The sequence below is a fragment of the Eptatretus burgeri genome, chromosome 1 (genome assembly GCF_056783735.1).
Source record: "Eptatretus burgeri isolate ZD-2024b chromosome 1, Ebu_testis_v1, whole genome shotgun sequence".
Classification (NCBI taxonomy): Eukaryota; Metazoa; Chordata; class Myxini; order Myxiniformes; family Myxinidae; genus Eptatretus; species Eptatretus burgeri.
Window position 1 is genome coordinate 36,435,377 of NC_140961.1, and position 19,188 is coordinate 36,454,564.

The following is a 19,188-nucleotide window of genomic DNA, read 5'->3' on the forward strand; positions in this document are numbered from 1 at the left end:
AAGGTCAAAGGTCGCTACGTGACATCAAGCTTGATCCAAATGAGTTGGAAGACGTGACCTACAAATTCCGAGCAGATTTGATAATCCGATCGTTATTAAAACGCAAGATTTCTGTCGGAGCTGGGAGGGGGGGGCAGATGACGCATTTTCAAAATGGCGGCAATCCGTTGACGTATAACGTTGTTTCCATGGCAAAACAGTCACCCATGTTAAAAGTATTGGGTTTTTTTGTAGGAGCAAAAAAGACGATAACTCGGAAACGCTTCAAGATACAGGGATCAAGTTGCAACCATGTTCAAGGGTCAAGGTGACAGTGACATCATTTGCATGATTTTCATCATACCTGTCAGGCCTGATCTTGTATGATCATTTCATCATACTGCCTGACATCTTATTTTTTTTGTTATCAGTTGATTTTTTTTTTTTTATCCTTTTCTGTTTCATCCCCACTTTCTCCCTCCTCTTCTTGCGGAGTTTCATTCAGCTAGTGTGCAGCTTGTTCATCCCCATGTGTCCTCATACCTCTCTCCTTGATCTCACTCTCACTTCTACTCTGCTGTTTGTGTTTCTCCCCCTTTGCCTTTTGGTCCCTTCCATTCTGCTCCAGCACTTCCACGAACCTCTAATGTTGTGCACAACAAAAATGACATGAAAATAATTGGCTTGAAGAAAGATGACTAACTAAAAAACAAAATGGAGATGTGACATCAATTCGACCAACGCACTCAACTAGGGGAAACAGTCGGAGGTAACGAATATGATGATGATGATGATGATGATTTATCTTTTTCTTTTATGTTTTTTTTTTATTGATCTGAAGGTCATGGGTGAACTTGTAAATTAAAGTAGGCGACGTGTGAATCATCTTGCATGAATTGCAAGGACCAAGGACATTACTGGACAAATGATCAGAGTGTGGGATTTCAACCTGGGTTTTCCCAGCATCCTGAGACGAGTGCTCGGATAGGTAGGTCAAACAGGCAAACCCGAATTGCGCACTTGCACTTTCATTGTGTCCGCTCTGTGGACGCGTTCCGTTGGCTTCCACCTGCTGAATCATTCTGTAATCCTTGTTACTCACAACCTTCTCTGATTCATGTCTCAATGCCGTCAACATTTTGTTTTTGACATTTTTTTTTTATCAGCTCTTAAAATGTAAAATTATCCGCATTATCCGCATTCATGCAAATGAGTCACTTGGTTTGTCGAGTCCAACCTGCGATCTATCCACCCCCAACTCTTTTTCTTAACTGATTCTACTCCCATGGTATCCATGTTTACAGTTTCTGCCAATTTTTCATCTTTGTTTCTCTTCCCATCACTTGTATCTTTCTTTGTTCTCTCGGTTTCCACGAGCCTTAATTCCTAGATTGATCTTAAGTGCCTTGCATGGTCTTTGTCTTCTTGTGCTCTTGTTGACGCCGCTGGAGGGTGATGTTGCTGCCTTGGATTTTCACATGCTCAACCTGGTTTTCATTTCTTCTTTTTTTCTTCATCTCTGTACAGTGGAGGTACTCGTGGAGTTTGAGTATGAAGCAAGGCAGGACGACGAGCTGACGATCCATCCCGGTGATCTCATCTGCAATGTGCGAAAAGATATAGGAGGATGGTGGGAAGGGGAACTTCGAGGGAGAAGAGGAGTCTTTCCAGACAACTTTGTGAAGGTAGGGATCATTGGTGTAAAGCAATTCCCCCCCCACCTCACCCCCCCCCCCACACTGAAATCACTGCGAGCCAAACTCATAATTGACTCCTGGCTCAATATGCATACCAGACGATACAATTCCCAATTTATTTTGAGATGTGTACCTTTTTTTTTTTCCAAGAGAAGCTTTCCTCCTCTTACTCAGTTGTTTAATGTATTACGGACTTCTTTTGTTGAAGAAGCAAGAACCCACATCCATTTATTTTATAACAGATCCCCCTGCCCCTCTTAATGGGAAACCGGCAGTATCATCTCACAGCACTGAGATGGAAAGCATTTCTGGTACATAGGTCGCCATAGAAACCTTCAAAGGATGGCTGTTAAACCCTCTCGGGTCTCATTTTCTCAGAGCTGGTTCTGTTATGTATTTTTTTTATTATTTACTTTTTTGTGTGCTCTTTTGTAATGTGTGCCAGCAGCGTGTTTTGGTGTATGCCCTGGCTGGAAAGCACTTAGCATCCAAGCTGTATGCCCTGGGTGGAAAGCTGAACATACATTTAGGCGTATCGACTTTGTTCCACTGACAGCTTCTTTGGCGTCTTGTTCGGCTTTCAGGGAATCTCTGATAGCTTCTGGCAGTTTTATTTGGTGCAGAGAAATGAGAAAGAGTTATGAGTTGCCTTACAAGGAACGTAAATGTAAAAGGAGGCCATTCGGCCCATCAAGCCTGTGCAATGGTTGCCAACCTGTGGTTGTTTGTCCTGCTCTCTCATTTTTAAATGCCGAGCGTCAAGCAAGGAAGCAGGACGTAACGGTTTTTTAAGTCTTTGGTATGACTCGGCTGAGGTTCGGACCGTCGACCTTCCCAGACTCGTTGTGGAGGCTCCCGCCATTACACCACTGAGTCTGGTAATCCGGTGAAGTCGTCTCTGTTTCTGATGTCCCATGCTCCGTTACAGAGCGTCGATGCTGCCGAAGCAGTTTCTTGGCAACAGTTATACTGGGTAGTTTGCCATTGCCTTCCCAGCAGTCGTTGGGGCAGGAATTTGTAATTTGGCCACGGTGCCAGTGTTAGCTCGCCTACTCTTGGTTGAGGGCACCGTGGGATCTTTAACATACACCAACAAATGATAGCAGACGGGACACCCGGCTTAACGTCCATCCGAGGAACGGCACGCACATTGGTGAATCACCCGACATGTGAAACACCAGGATGGCAGTTTATAGCTGGGCCGGGATTCAATCCCAGGCTATATAGCTTAGAGGTGAGTGTGCGCACCTCTATACCAGGGGTTCCCAAACCTAGGGTCGCAACCCAAATTTGAAATACCCCTCTCAAAATCCCGGTTTTTGAGTGTGCGGTGGGGGCGCGAAGGGTTGGTTTCACGTCAAAAGCGTATTTTCCAACAATTTTATCGTAGGTACCAAGTATGTACCAGCATCATTTGGGTCACGAAGCGAATGCGATTTCAAATTTTGGCTTGTGGACAAAACAAGTTTGGGAACCACTGCTCTGGACCATTGCGCCAGCCTCCTGGTAAGGTAAGCTGTCATAAATGAGAACAAATTAAAGAAAAACTTCAATTTTATCATGAAATGTGACACAAGTAACGTGTGGTCGAGAGTAAAGGAAATGGGCACAGCACAGCACAGCACAGCACAGCACAGATGCACATGATGGTCCTAACAGACAGCGAGCTTAGCGTGAATTTCATTAGTGGGATGTTGTGCTTCGTTATCACATCCAGCTCGATAATATTGCCATAAATCCGTGTAGTCTTGAATATCTGCACACAAAACACGAATACGCCGTATCGTGGATTGCCACGAAAGCTCTTTTAAGCAGCCATGTTTACATTTCGATAAACCAAAGTACAACTACATCGGAAGGTATTGTAATATTTTATCTGGCTCTTTGTGTTCTGTTGGCAGCTTTGCACAATTTTTTATTACTATTATTATTATTATTATTATTATCTTATAATGGCTCTACTTTGCCTTTGACACGAAATTGTTTCTGGAAATTAATGTTTATACGGCTCAACCCACGAATGCAGAAAGGTTTGCGGCACTATTTTAACCAGATGAAAGCTCTGGTTGGTTTTGAACGATTCGTGCGGACAGACACGTACTCTGTAATTATAGGCGGCCGGCTGCGGACACCAAATATAACTTTTGGTGGCATTCTTTGTCACAAATGCGTGCCCAAGCTAAATGAGTTCTATGTAGGGAAAGGTTTTGGGCATGGATGGATGCCACGCAGGAATGTACCAAATAAGGTCAACATGGGGTCAAATGAGGTCAAAACCCAAACGTTTTAACGTAAATGCTTTTCACCAGGCCTTTCCATCAGATTAGAGTTGCGATGGTTCAATAATTATTTTGGTTGATATGCAGAACCGTCTTCCGCTTTACTATAAAATCGCTGAGAAAAAGAAGGAAGGTGACGGCAGAAGGCTCTGTTAATGTCAAAAGTGTTGTTAATGTGTTTTTTTGTGGGGGGGGGGGGGGTTGCAGGTACTGTATCACATTTGTGAATCTAAAACCTTTGAGAACTTTTTTTTTTCTACTTGAAAGACCGAATTTTAATCAACAGTACCTCATTCCAATTCCCTTTTAAAATCCAGATGCTGCTGTAATCAAATTGGCAATACCCACGGCGGTGAAAGCTGTTTCCATTCTGAAACAAAAGAGGTATGCCGACCAAGAATCTGATTACTCACCTTGTGTGTTTTGCCAAACGACTCCGATACCGAATAATCTTCGACCTTCAACAGACCAAAGTAGAAAACGAGTGAAGGAGGTTATAAATGAGAGAAGGAATTTACGAGACTCACAACTGGCCGTTTTCTTGGAAAGCTTGAACAACCATTCCTGATTAGTGATAATGATGATGAGATCAAATATCATGAGAGTTGTTGGTCTAAATTTACTGCAGAAAGTAAGTTACAGTGTTTCCATTCCATCCATCGGGACCATACTCTGTGCAGAGCGTTGGTGATGCTGAAGCAGTCTCCTTGGCTATTGGACACAATCCTGGACTGGTCGCCACTCCGACACAGGATACCAGCATGCCGGTACTCATTTTGCCGACCTCGGAAGGATGACAGGCAGAGTCAACCCCACCTGGTATTAATTCAACGGCCGAGCGGGATTTGAACTCAGAATCCGAGGATCGCAAGCCCACCACCCGAACCATTAAGCCAACACCACGCATGGAGTGTTTGTGGAGGAAAAACGATCAACAAGCAAAAGAACCAAACACCGCAGAACACAAATTCACGAAGGGATCAACGGTATCGCAGCCAAGGCTCTCTCGGCCATCACTGGGCCGTACGAGCGTGCATGTTGCGCCAAAAGGACGATGCGAAGAATATGTACGATGCTGCAACACTACGGATTTGTCCGGGAAGATCATTTCCGTTGCCAAATGCGAGTTGAAAACTCGAGTTTGTCTTGCCGATATGTTAGACCTGATTGCGGCTGAAGGGAAGTGTTCGGTGCAATTTTAAAGATTTCTGAACAGATCATAAGTGGGCACACATTCTGATGAAAGTGAGGGGGCATGCGCATGCATGGACAATATTTGCTATACCTTACAGAAAGCTTCTACTTCTGCCTGTTTATGACGTGGGCCATGCACATTAGGTATCAGCAGTTGTGCAGAAAAATTGAAGTCGACCCAGCCATCAGATCCGTTTCACTCCGTAAAACATTCAGTGAACTTATAAAACGAGTCGGATTCTGAGCTCGATTTGTCGCACCTCTCGATCAAAAGGCGTCGTTTCTTTCATACCCCAATGACAAATCACGGTTTGTCATATCCAAGGCGTTGACAAAGGCAATTGGTGTGCGGAAGGATAGTGCCGGCGGTGGTTTGAACTCGTCTCCCATTTGTATCGAATGCATGTGCAGAACTCTCAACACGCGGATGCAAATCTCAATCCAGGTCCGCTGGCTGAAAATGCAGCATATCCGGGCCAAATTTGCATCCCATCAGGTGCTCGCAATGCAGGAAACTGCTGCGGCCCCACGGTGTTGTGTTTGCTTAAGGGAAGTACAGAATGGCGTCGATTACCTATCGGAGCAAGCGTCTTTTAATCAGAATGGAGTATGTGCATGCACAAGAATTGCTTTCAAAGTGGTATATATATATATATATATATATATATATATATATATATATATATATATATATATATATATATATATATATATATATATATATATACTAAATGTGCAAATGTTGATTTGACACTTTTATGGCTGTTCACCGAGACTGGAGAAAGTGCGAGACTATATGATGGATTCCTCCTGGTTATCCTTTTTGAAAAACACGTGCTACGACTGATTATGTGTGTCGACTTCGGGTCCATTCTGCTCGCTATCAAATTTCCCTGGATACGTTTTCAATGCGGGGGATGAGGGTACATGGGGAACGAGACACATTGTTCAGAGGGATAAACTGAAAAGGGTTTGGGAGATGCATCCAGAAAATGACTTTATGACGATAGCTTTGTGGAACCGGTGATCGGTAGCATTTTCTGTTTGCATTTTTCTACGCTTTTCCAACGATATGTAAAATCTATCGAGCTAATTAAAGGCCATTAATAATTATTAAATAATTTGAAAAATCTGATGATGTACTGTATGTTGAATTAAGGTTGAAAGGAAACAATACATTCTGCACGTTTTTGGTGTAAACAAAGTCGAGGCTCATGGAAGAGGTGGAATATTGAAACAGAACATAACAGAACAGCTTTAACACAGGGGAAAGCTGGGAAATGCACCGACAGCAGAGCAGAGGGAAACGACAGAGAACGAATGAGAGGGGATGGAGGAGGAGGAGGAGGAGGAGGAGGAGGAGGAGGGGGAGGTGAACAAGTTAGACATGAGCTCAATGATAGCAAGAAGGGGCTGAAAGAACAGGAAGTGAAGGCTAATGATGGAACATAAAATGGAGAGGTTGTTGAAGAGAGAGGGAAGAAAAACACTAATCTGGAAAGGAGGGGTGAAATTTTGGGAGGGTTCATGAGGGTCGAAAATATCATGTATATGCAGAGGGAGGGGACCAGTTGGGGGAGGTGAACAGCCATCTTGAAGGCCTGGAAGGAAGAATTAAATTGACCAGACGAAGGAGGTTGGTTGCACAGGTGAAAGATAAGTGGAGGAGGTGAGTGGAGGTGAGCAGTGAGCCCTGATTTTGGGGAGTTCTGTCCTTGATTGACCCAAAAATTACCTCGATTGGTCATTTCCAGCATGGACTCTTTCCCAGTGTATAACCTCCCCTTCATCAACCTTATTTATCATGGGTACCCATTTTACAACAAACAAGAAAAAGAGCAATCGGAGATTGCAGACCCTCACCAGAACTTCTTTTATGTGGTGTGTTGTGTGGTGTTTGAGTTGTTTGGTGTGGCATTTGTGTATGGGTGTGTTACATAATTAATGAGACATAATTAGAACAGCCACTTTCTAACTGCTGGCAGTGATGACTGGGTACCAAGACATCCCGCTTTGATGCAACCCCACTTTGATTGGACACCTGACCCTGACCCATGACGTTTTTTAATTATTATTATTATTATTATTCAATTGAATTTAGAATGGGATTAAAATAGATTCAATTCAAATCAAATGGAAGATGAAATAGGTACAGTCCTGCATTGGAGTCATCAGAAGGAACCCGAACAAGCAAAAAGCAAAGATTACGTCATCAGGAGGAACCTGAGTAGGATTCACATTTCAGCTGCTACACCTCTACCCTCAAACCCATCCAGGCACAACCAAGTGGACCTTATTCAAAAAAATACATCAAATCAAAAAGAACCCAGATCAAAAAATTTAAATATTTCTTGCTGCCAGACCATGTGTCCGATCAAGTTCAAATTTAAAACATATATTCCCCATCACCACTAGATCATAATTATGAAGTTTAATGTCGACTGATTAAGCGGTTCCAGAGAAAACATTATTTAATATTTTTCTTCAAACTAATATGGCTGCCAAACCATGTGACCTATGATGTCATATGTGTGAACCTTTTGTTCCTCATGGATAGGCAGTAATACGTGTAAAGTTTCGCCTGGATCTGTTCAGCTACTTTCAAGAAGAAGATTTTTGAAGGTTTTTCTTTTTAACAACAACATGGCTGAATCATGTGACCGATAACATCATCAAATTTTTGTCTGTGGACCATTTTATCCCGAGATGACCCTCAAAAATTTTCCTGCTGATCAGATGTAATGTTCTACATTTACAATTATGATGTCAAAACAAAGGCACCTCTGACATCAGAAAAAGATCACACTTATTCCCCACGAAGAGTACCTGCCGTGTGCCAAGTTTCAATTTTTTCCTTGGTGCGGTTTCAGAGATACAGAGGTCCAAAGTTTGTCCAACATGGCTGCCACACCACGTGACCTATGATGTCATAATTATGATTAAATCATTCTGCATGAGTAGTCGCACCAATGGTGAAAATTTTGTCTCAATCCGACAAGCGGGTGAGGAGAAAAACACAAAAGCTCTGTGCGGACAAACGAACAGACAAACAACAAGAACACGTCGTGCAGAGCACGATACTTGCACAATCCATAAAACAAATTTGACCTCAAAAATAATTGCTGGTTGGATTCAATGAACAAATATGCAAGTCCTCTTCAAATTTCAAGTGAATCAGATGAAAATTGACAATTTTTGAAATTCGGCCTATGTTGACCTTTTGGTCGATGTTGACCTAAAAAATAATTGGCTGGTTTAATCCAGTGACCTGAAGTATAAATCATTTTCAAGTTAAAGGTGCCATGACACTCAAAAGTTTCTGGTTATTTATATATTAACTTGACCTTCCTAGTGAAGAAATCACCCATGTTTCTTTTTTTTAAAAATCAACGATGGGATAATTAGACCAATATTTTGAACATTTGTAGTGCTTTTCACAACTTGCTATGCCCCGCCCCTCAAAAAAGTTGAGTTCAGCGAACCGCAGGTCACGTGACCGTTGACGTCATCTCCAGAACTCGACTCGCACAGACTGGATTGAATAGACGTCGTGCGCCGTATAAAGTACGTACAAATGCATTGTGCACATGTGTTTGCCATCTGACTGATCGTCTTAATTCCTGTGATTGTTTCGTGGAAAAGAAATTCTGCTTCTGAGCCGTGTATGCACAACAATCACGAGGCAATTATTTATCCCTTTACTACCTTGTCGTAGTCGTGTACAAATCCAATAGATGTATGCACAATAAAGGGCTATACCATGTCCACAAAATATAAAATGTGACTGTTGAACGTTTCCATTAAAAAAGAAACTTTCAGGGACATACAAGTTAAATACTAAAGATTAATATTGCATCATTTCAAGGTGCAAGGAGATAATTTTAAAATCAAACAATGTAAAAAACCTGCACCCACATTTTGCAGCTTATTGAATTGTTCGTTGAAACCAGCCTGCTGGGATAGGTACGATTCCGCATACATGCAAGCCAGGTATGGCTGCACTCGACATACATGGGTTTATTCCAAAGTGAAGGTACTGCTTCCATTGGCTTGCTATTCATTAACATTCAGCCAAAATGTTGTAATAAATGAACAGGGAAAAATATGTTGGCACAACTATGAAAGACAAATTTATCTGTCCTGTTACACGGCCTCATAGCCTCGGGACTCTTACGCATTGACTGATACATTGTGTGCATGCTAATTAATACAAGTTACTTGTCAACTCAAGAGTCGAGACTAGTCCGATAAATCCGTCGTCCGTCCGACTAGGCCGATAAATCTGATGTGCTGTAGCTTTCTTTTATTATTCTCTTTTCTTCATTGTTTTCTACTGGCGCTACATGACGACAGTAGGAATAAAATAAATAAAAATGCAACAGAACGTCAGATTTATCGGACTACTCCGGACAATTGTGTCGCAAGGTGTGTTCTGCACACAATTTTTCATCGTATCCGGCCAGCAAGATTGCTTTGTTTTATGCGCAGAGAGATACGACCGATGACATGCGCTGGCCTTGCTTGTGATTCATTCGCAACATGTCCGCATGTCCGCAACGCAACTCAAAGAGCAACATGTCCGCTGCGCTGCACTGGTCACGTCACCTCACTAAAATATTTCTGAGATCGAGCAGTATATGCAAGTCGAATTTACATTATTGAATTACGAATAGGATTTAGTCTAACCAGTTGTTATTGCCAAGTCTTCCTTCGATGTCTCCCCGATCATCATGAACGCCGGGAATTTCATCGCCAGTTTTCCCTGCTTGTCCTGCTTCGGGCTCGAACTGCTAAGGCCGTATTTCATTTCCAGCTGCCTGAACTTCACCTCCCGCGACTACGTTATTCAACAATTCTCCATCTGATTCAGACCAAAATCCTTCATTTCTCTCACTCACTGTCGCTACCAGACAAATCAAAGTCCATGTCATCCATGATTCAAAACCAAATGTTTGATTTTTTTAAAGCAGAAATGAATGAAGCGTTTGAGTCGACCAATCGAATGTGGAAACACACAGGAAGCCAATAGAATCACGTAGACCACCCACCCGAGTAATTTATGTGCAGCCTTTGTCGTCCTGCAGTTGACGTCGTGTGGGTTACGCCTCTTTCAGTGGATTTTGGCAGAATTTTTAGCGGCGTTCCCGAAGAGGTTTTTTTTTTTATATTTTACAGAACGAGTATTGTGAAAAAACATTGTCAGATCAGAAATCACGATTATATATATATATATATATATATATATATATATATATATATATATATATATATATATATATATATATATATATATATATATATATCTCTTCTTCTTTCGGCTGCTCCAGTGAGGGGTCGTCACAGCTGATCATCCGTATGATCCGCATAGTGATTTGGCACAGGTTTTACGCCGGATGCCCTTCCTGACGCAACCCTGGTCGCCTCTTACGACACAGGGAAAAGGTACACCTATTCTAACCGGGGCATACACCGGCCCAGTGCACTGGAACTCACTTCGCCGACCTCGGAAGGATGACAGGCTGAGTCAACCTCCTGGTGTGTATTAATTCAAGTGGCCAATGGGGCTTGAACTCAGGACCTTTTGGATCCCAAGCTGCGACCCGAACCACTACGCCAACATTAGGCTATCTGTATATATATATATATATATATATATATATATATATATATATATATATATATATATATATATATATATATATATATATATATATATATATATATATATATATATACACAATTTCAGTACATTTGTACATAGATTTTTTTTGTACAAAATACATCTTTGTACATAATACATAATCAGTACTTTTGTACATAATTTCAGTGTGTGTGTATATATATATATATATATATATATATATATATATATATATATATATATATATATATATATATATATATATATATATATATATATATATATATATATATATATATATTAGGGTGGTCCTTACTGGTACACACCTAAACCAAAAAGAGGACTTTCTCAAGGTGCTTTTTCCTAAAATGGTTCGTATTAATAAGAAAAGTATTGGTACCAAATATGATTCATGTACGGCTTTATTAACCACTGTCACACAGGGTGTGAAAAATACAGTTTTCCAGTCTGAATCCATGAATTATAGCATTGTGGCTGTTCGACAGTTAAATGCAAAATGAAACAAGAATCCTTCCTGTTTGAATAAAAATTTGCAAATACTCAACACATAAAGAAGATCAATATAAACTATCATTGTTACGACAGTGTTATGTCGTCCATTGGTCCAGTGAGCAATCAATTATGAGAGGAGTCTGGTTCCTTCCTCGTCTTCTTCACCTCGGGAAACTGACGGCGATGTGACTCAACAACTTGCAGCAGGTATTGGCATTGCTGCTCATCCTTTGTCAGGAGTTGATTATTGTCCTGGTTCAATGCTACTCCACGCTCAGCAAAATCGTTGACAGTGGCGATACCGCACAGGGCTTGCTGTGAAGACCGGTAGGAGGGCATATCCTCCCACTCACTGGGATCTGTGTCAAGGAAGTCCATGTTGATGCTGAATGCCTCAAAAATCCTGTGTGAGGCAGACGAAACAAAATCCGCAATAGTCTTGACAGCGACGGCTTCCTTTGCTGTGAGGTCCACTTGCACCCGTGGTTCAGGATTATCTTGACCTTTCTCCTTAAGAGCGGCCACCATCATACGCTTAACGTCAAGTGTAACTGTTCTATCAAAAAGGGCAAGTCAAGCGAGGTCTTCACTCAGGTACCATAAGTGATTGGCAAAGTTTTTGCTGGTGGCTTTGGCTTCTGCAAAAATATTGCTTCTGCAGTGAAGAGGTTTATATTAACCTCAAAAAGATCACCAAGCTGAGATATAAACCCACAACTCTGTACAGTTCAGTCACAGTTTGACGTCATGGCACAAAACAACAGGGGTCGTGTGACAGCGGTAAAATATGTTGAAATCAAATGAAACTTCACTCAGTTTTTTTCTTCCCAAGTGGAACCAAAAAATAAAAAAGCACATTTGAAAAGTTGAAGTTTGTATTTTAGGACCATGCTAATATATATATACACAATTTCAGTACTTTTGAGTGTCATGGGACCTTTAACTGGATGAAAATTCTGGATTTTAGAAACCTCACCTAAGTTGTTGACCTTTGGCCTATGTTGACCTTTTGATGTCAAAAACAATCGGCTTCTTCCTTATGACAAACTGTACCATGTGGTGAAGTTTCGTGAAGATCGGTTTCACATTGTGACCTGTAGGTGATTTACAGACAGAATAATTACAATTACAAAACAAAAAGACAGAATTTACAGACAAACAATATACTTGAAAAATCTTCGATTTTACAAGTATCAGACAGACAAACAAACGGACCCAAACACAATACCCTCTCCTTCGGCGAGGGCAGCAATGGCCTCGTAAGTGGTTTTTCTTTCTTTCTTTAAAGAACTGTGGTGTCCATGGCTGGCTGTATGTAAGATGCAGTCGATTCAAAGAGCTGGGAACAGTCATTTGCTTAGCAGATGGTTACCACCATCGCTTTTAAAGAGGTCTGCACACTCAATTTTGAGCTGTCTAGCCTTGGTTCAAATCTCTACGCAGACATAAACTGTTACCTTGGTGTTTCACGTGCAAGGCGATGAATCGGTGTGCCGTGCCCGATGTCAGTCAGAAGGATGCTAAGCCGTCGGACCCTTCTGCCAGCAGTGCTCGCTGGTGGACATTAAAGATCCCACGGCGTCCTTCGCGAAAAGCACGCGAGTTATCAGCGGCACTTTGAACAAATTGCAAAACCATGTGCTGACTGCTGGGAAGCGAACAATAAACCACCCAACATAACCTTTGCCGAGAGACCACCGAGAGACCGCACTGATGCTCCGTCAAGAGTACGGTACATTGTTTATGATGATTATTAGGATGGTGATGATCGACTGCAGTCGAAAATACCTGTAAAAATGACCCGTTATTGATGTATTCCCCGGGATTGCAGAATATGATGACAGCAGGGGATGCGAGTGGGAGAGATTATTATTTTGGGAGAGGATCGGGGGTGATGTATTAATACAATAACACGGTATCTCGGAGGTACAAAGGCACACTGTGTGCCACTTGAGTGTTGTCCTCTTCGCTTGAGCCTATTAACTCGAACTTCCCATTAATTTGTCCCCAAAATGACATGATTGCAATTATCCTTTGGTTTTGTCCGTCACCCTAAATATTTCACTTCTCTGTTTTCAGTGAGTTATTTCCATCCAGAAATGCTTGCTGTGCCTTTTTTATATTGATCTCTTAGCATGCTATCTCGGTGCTGGGTGTCCCTTCCTCTATTCTGCAAAAGTTATTATTCCTCCTTTGGCCTCGAGTGAACGTGTGCCATGAACCTTAGCCATTGTTTAAGCATTTCAAGTTATCGAAGGAAAAGACAAAGGGGGGTAAGGGTTTGTTTGAACTAAACACCATGTTAACTAGTATTAACTTCTCCGTGCGCAGCCATCCAACTTACCATCTGGATGTTCAAGTGAATGTAATATAAAGATTGTGAAGTTAAAGGAAGAGCGAAATATGAAAAATGCAAAGCTTGCATCAATGCTCACTGGAGTTGTGGAGAGCAGGCACAGACAAACAAACATGGAAATCGAGAATCATACAAAGGATCTTTGTCTGGATTGGAGAGCTGGATCATTAGAGAAGGCATCTGGATTGGATTGGAGAGCTTGATAAACTTGATCAAATTCCTGGGCTGGAACGATGTGGGTTGAAAAAATAATGGGCAGGAGTGAAGGAGGTGAATAGAAAGCTTGCACGTCAAGAGAAGGATACCATGTCTTATGACGAGGCAAAGGAGCTCCAAAGGTGTGACTTCCTCCTGAGGGCTGCAGTTGGTCACACAAGAATTGAGGCTTCTTGGAAGACGCATCACGGCTGTGCGACACGATGGATGGAATGCCTCGTTCCGGGCGTTGTGAAAATCTCCTGATCTTAAAACCGGCAACTGCAGCCTGCTCGTGTCACCAAAGCGAACAAAAAGAGAAAGAATCATCTGTAAAGTGCTACAAAGGATCATTTATGTATTACGCTGAAACGTAATTGATCCAAAAACACTGGCTTCGGGGATGCTTGCCTCCACGGGGGAAACCTCAGTGAAGATGCCATCGAGAGTGGTGTGTGCTGCTCATGTGAATCGACTGGATCTTGGATTGTATTTTAAGCAAGGATTGCTTTCAGCAAGGACATCATTGTCAAAACGTGAGAAGTCTGAAGAGGCTACCCTTGTGTGATAACATCATACCAGTCTGCAGACTCCAAAGTCCATTGCTTCGGCAGAAACAAGTATAGTCTGCACCAAAATCAGAAAGTTTTCAATTGATGCGGTTCCTCATGAAGACCTTATGCCTGGTGTTGGCTTCATGGTTAGGGTGGTGGGCTTGGGATCCGAGGATCCTGAGTTCAAATCCCGCTCAGCTGTTGAATTAATATCAGGTGGGGTTGACTCTGCCCATCATCCTTCTGAGGTCAGCAAAATGAGTGCCAGCTTGCTGGTATCCTGCGTCGGAGTGGCGACCCATCCAGGATTGTGCCCAATAGCCAGAGAGACTGCTTAGGCAGCACTAACACTCTGCACAGAGTATGGTCCCAATGGATGGATGGATGGATGGATGAAAACCTTTCGTCCTGGCGAGGTGCCGGCAGAGGGCCATTCTTTGAATGCCTTATTTATTTTTAATTTTCACATAAATACAATACTTAAATGAGCTTGGTGTTGGCTTGGAGGTTAAGGTAGCTGACTTGGGCTCTTCGGGTCCTGAGTTTGAGTACCTGTTGGCTGTTGTACTTATACCAGGTCGGGTTGACTCAGCCTGTCATCCTTCTGAGGTTGGCAAAATGAGTACCAGTGTACTGGCGGGATACTGTAACCATTCGGGGTAACCTGTGTCGGAGTGACGACCCGTCCAGGACCGCACTCCTTCCCAATGAAACTGCCTCGGCAGCCTGATGCGCCTTTACGGTGTGAAAGGAATGATATGATTATAATACTTCAAAAATATATCATACATGATAACGCTCTAATTGGCCTTGCCTAATTTTAGGCTGCCTCATAAAACAGTCTGTTCTCATCATTATTATCTGTACATACAAGATAGGGATGACTCATTGTATGTGGGAACATTCCTTGAATTCTTCCAAGATGTGTCCACAACACATTGTGCTGAGAGTTTCACTTTGGAAAAGGTGGAGGGGGGGGAGGGTTTGCTTTGAGATTTTAATTGTTATTCGAATTAGCTCCTTCTGACACTCAAGGTCGACTATGATCTCTTTTGAAACTTTTGGGAGCAAACTAAAGCGAGACGCCGCGAGTAAGAACTTGCTTTCCTCGAGATGGGTGTTAATTTTTGCTTTTATACGAGCCAATCTGATCCGTGTTTCACTGACATGACCGTTATGAACTCCACCTCGTGACATTGAGTGTGTGTTGGAAGAACTTTGCTCCTTCTTGGATACATTCTGTGGTTGCTGGTTGCATCGTTGCTGGGAGCGCCGCTGTGCTGCTGATGCAGTTCCCCTGTTACCAATAAGCTGGTACTCATTTTGCGGACCTCGGATGGCTGAGAGGCTGAGTCAACCCACCTGGTGTCATTTAACGGAACAATAGGGGCTTGCACTCAAGACCCTAACATCTTAAGCCAGTCACCTTAGCCGTTGAGCCAGTACCAGGCTCTTGGATACAGTAGACCCACAAGTGTCTCTTCCACCGGTATTGGAATGGGTAATTAAACGTACTTTTTTTCTTCTTCCGGATGTGTAATCTCTGTAATTAATGTAATTCTCCCCTTGGGGAGTTCCTTGGTGGTACGCTGCACAGGAAACGTGCTCCCAATTCTTCTTTCGATGAACGACCACATACGATGGTGGAGTTTTACATGGAAACGGATAATCATCAGCAACGATCATGTCATGTGATGTTTTTTTTCAAAAGGACACTGCTCCAAAGTTGGAACTGTTTTAACCAAAAATGTATCCGATTTTGATATCCAAACATTTTGATTTTCATTCACATCTCATTTCATTCATTGGTTCACGAGTCAGAAAGTGACCACTATATTCGTTATTGGTGTGTGTGTGTTTGTGTGTGTGTGTGTGTGTGTGTGTGTCTGTCTGTCTGTCTGTCTGTCCCGAGCATTGCTCCGTGGGTTTTGATCCGATCCTGATAAAATTTTGGTGGGAGGTTTATATCATGATCTAGTTATGTTTTCCTGAGAATGGGCATGGTGCGCCCATTATGGGCGGAGCCACGCCCAATAAAACGTGTTTTTAGGGGGTAGCCGGTTTCAAATTACATCTTCTCCGAGGGGGTTGTCGAATCTGGCAGGGGTTTCGGTATTTGGTTAGCCCAATGGCACCTGCATAGCCCCATGGAGCTCGATTTTTTTTTTTCATTTTCATCCCAAGGTCAAGGTCAAGGTCACGAACTTAGAAAATTTCGAATTTTAACATAAAAATCATACGACCACCCAAACTTTGAGAGCTGGGATGACAATATTTTTTATGCATAATCTTGAGGTCATTCTCCACCTAAAGTCTTGAAACCATTTTGCTCTATCTCGAACACCTTGCCCGTGGCGCCCCCTTCAAGTTTGTTTTTACGCTGATTTCATCAAAGTATGGATAATCCAAGGAGTGCGAAATGCCATGTAGCCTATATGACGTTGTATTGTTCCTGGAATGTTCCAGAGGAAGTTTTGCACCAAAGTTCATAATCCTTGACCTTTGACCTTTAAAATTCACAAAGGTCGAATTTTCAAAGTTGTGGGAATCGAACCGGGTTTTCGACCTTCTTCGACGAACTAACTCCAATAAACTATAGCACGTATCCTGTTTCCTTATTTTAATGTCGACAACATTGTTTTGTGACCTTTAAAGGTTATGCAAAGGTCTAATTTTTTAAGTTGTTGACCGAAACTGGGTTTTCGACATTTTGCAGCTAATAACCCATCACTCGTACCACATCATGTTGATCATTTTTATAACTTGGTCAAAAATTATCACATTGTCTCATCCTTGACTTCTGAAACAATCTACATCATCAAATACCGGTCGTGAACCATCGCCGTCTCCAGACTTGTTCTTCAATTTAAAATTGTTTTCTGCAGTTAATTTTTGTAAACTCATCAATTTGTCCTGTCGAAGTTGCAAGGCATGTTAGGCGACGATGTTATGTTGTCGCCGTGATCGTCCTTTGTGAGGAGCCCCCTGGAAGCCACGTAACTCAGGCCGTAACTCATAACGATTCTTTCGATTAGGTCGACTTGCTTCTTAAAATATGGCTGGGCCAGCTCTCTAATGCTTTACAAATCACCTGACCCGAACCATGCCTCTCGCACATCGCCACCAGACTCCATTTGTCTCACCAACAGGTGACACCTTGTCTACGGCGCTTCGAAATCCCATCTCTGGGATAGGGAGCCATTGTTGGTTTTTGGTTTATTATCATGAGCACACACGGACAACGTGCGATTGATGTGCCTCGGCCGATGTGGAGACTAATTTTACGCTCCGCAAATCGCGTCTCGCATTGTGACATTGCCTGCCTTCGCAAATCAGTGTTCCGTTTGCTGCTTGGGCAACAGGGAGTGTGGGGGAGAAGAGTTTGGAGATAACATTGCACGCGCTGTGCAAACAACAATCAGTTTGGAGTGGTTTTTAAATAACGATTGAATGTTATGTTTATTATTTATTGACATTGCTTCTCAAAAAAAAAAAATTTGACTTTTCTGTTTCAGTTGAGAAATGAAATTGACGACTTGACCCCCAGCAATCATCGGCCGAACTGTGCCGCTCTTCATTTGTGACGGTCTGCAGCGAAATGAATTTGTAATATTCTCCCTCAAATAAAGTCTTATAAATGTTTTGTTATTTTTTTTTTTCAACGTCTTTTAATGACACTTTTAAACTTTCCGGTGCTGGTTGTGTCGAAACTCACTTCGGTCGGTACTTTCTGCCTGTTTCATCAGCTCGTCTACTGGTGCTCGAGTTCTGCATCGTGTACGATTTGTGCTCAGGAATATATTCTGTTTCCTTTCTCATCCCACACTTTATTCATTGACATTTTAGTGTGACTCGAAATTTAGCGACGATGGAACGCTGTAGTGTGACGTTGCTGGTAGTGGTGGAGGCTCGTACTCTTGACAACGCTGACGAGTCTTGAACATTTCAGTTACCAAGAATCAATCCTGCTCCGGGCAGGTGTGGACATTTTCCGAATCGAACCCACGCCAGTGACGGCAATGCAACAAGTACGTACTCATTTGTGTGATTATATACATAGATTTATTTTTCAATTATGCCAAAGTAATTGAATTTGATCTTATTTGTACAATAACATAAACTAATTCCGAATGTGCACCTTTTGAGTTTTTTTTTTATATATTTTTTTTTGCTGTTGTTTCATTGTATACAGATCTTAAGGCCAAAGTAAGAATGCAAAGAGAACTAGAAGGGCACTCGGTAGAGCGCATACCTTCGCCATGCTGATTAGTTTACGTTCTGTATCCCACCGATAGGCCAGATCTGGATTCGGACCTGAACTAATATTATATCTAATGGGCTTGTTCTTGTCACCGAACCATCTCATCCATCCACAACTTTTTGAGATATTTTGTTCACAAACAAACAGACAGAGGTGAAAACATAACCTCTGTCCGCCTTGGTGGGGGGAGGTCATGAAAGGTTTATACGTTGACTCGAGGTTGTTGTAAAACAGTTGGACACGTGATGGAGAGATGCGCAGTGGTTTAGAAAGTAGAATGATCACGGATTGGAATGGGGATTAACACAACATTGTTTGTGACTTTGACCTTTATGGATTGCAGTACATTTAATGCACGCAGAGAAGCAATTGCACAGATGGTGATCGAAGAGAGCAGTGAGGTGGAATAAAGCAAAGATATTGGAATTTGGGAGTTGGACAAGTAGTGGGTTGGTCGACGATCGCACGTGAGAACGTGCAAGCTGAAGACGGGCAGACAGAAGCGAGAACAGGAAACAT

The 19,188-nt window shown here is 42.2% G+C and overlaps 1 protein-coding gene across 6 annotated transcripts in view; it reads left to right on the forward strand.

Moving 5' to 3' along the window:
• The window catches only part of LOC147034245 (SH3 domain-containing kinase-binding protein 1-like), a 148,975-nt gene that overhangs the window by 22,150 nt on the left and 107,637 nt on the right, over positions 1-19,188 (forward strand). For all 6 annotated transcript variants that reach the window (XM_085879267.1, XM_085879244.1, XM_085879254.1 and 3 more), the window contains exon 2: positions 1,507-1,664. In XM_085879267.1, the coding sequence (XP_085735393.1) occupies positions 1,507-1,664 (158 nt within the window). The remainder of the gene's footprint in view (positions 1-1,506; positions 1,665-19,188) is intronic.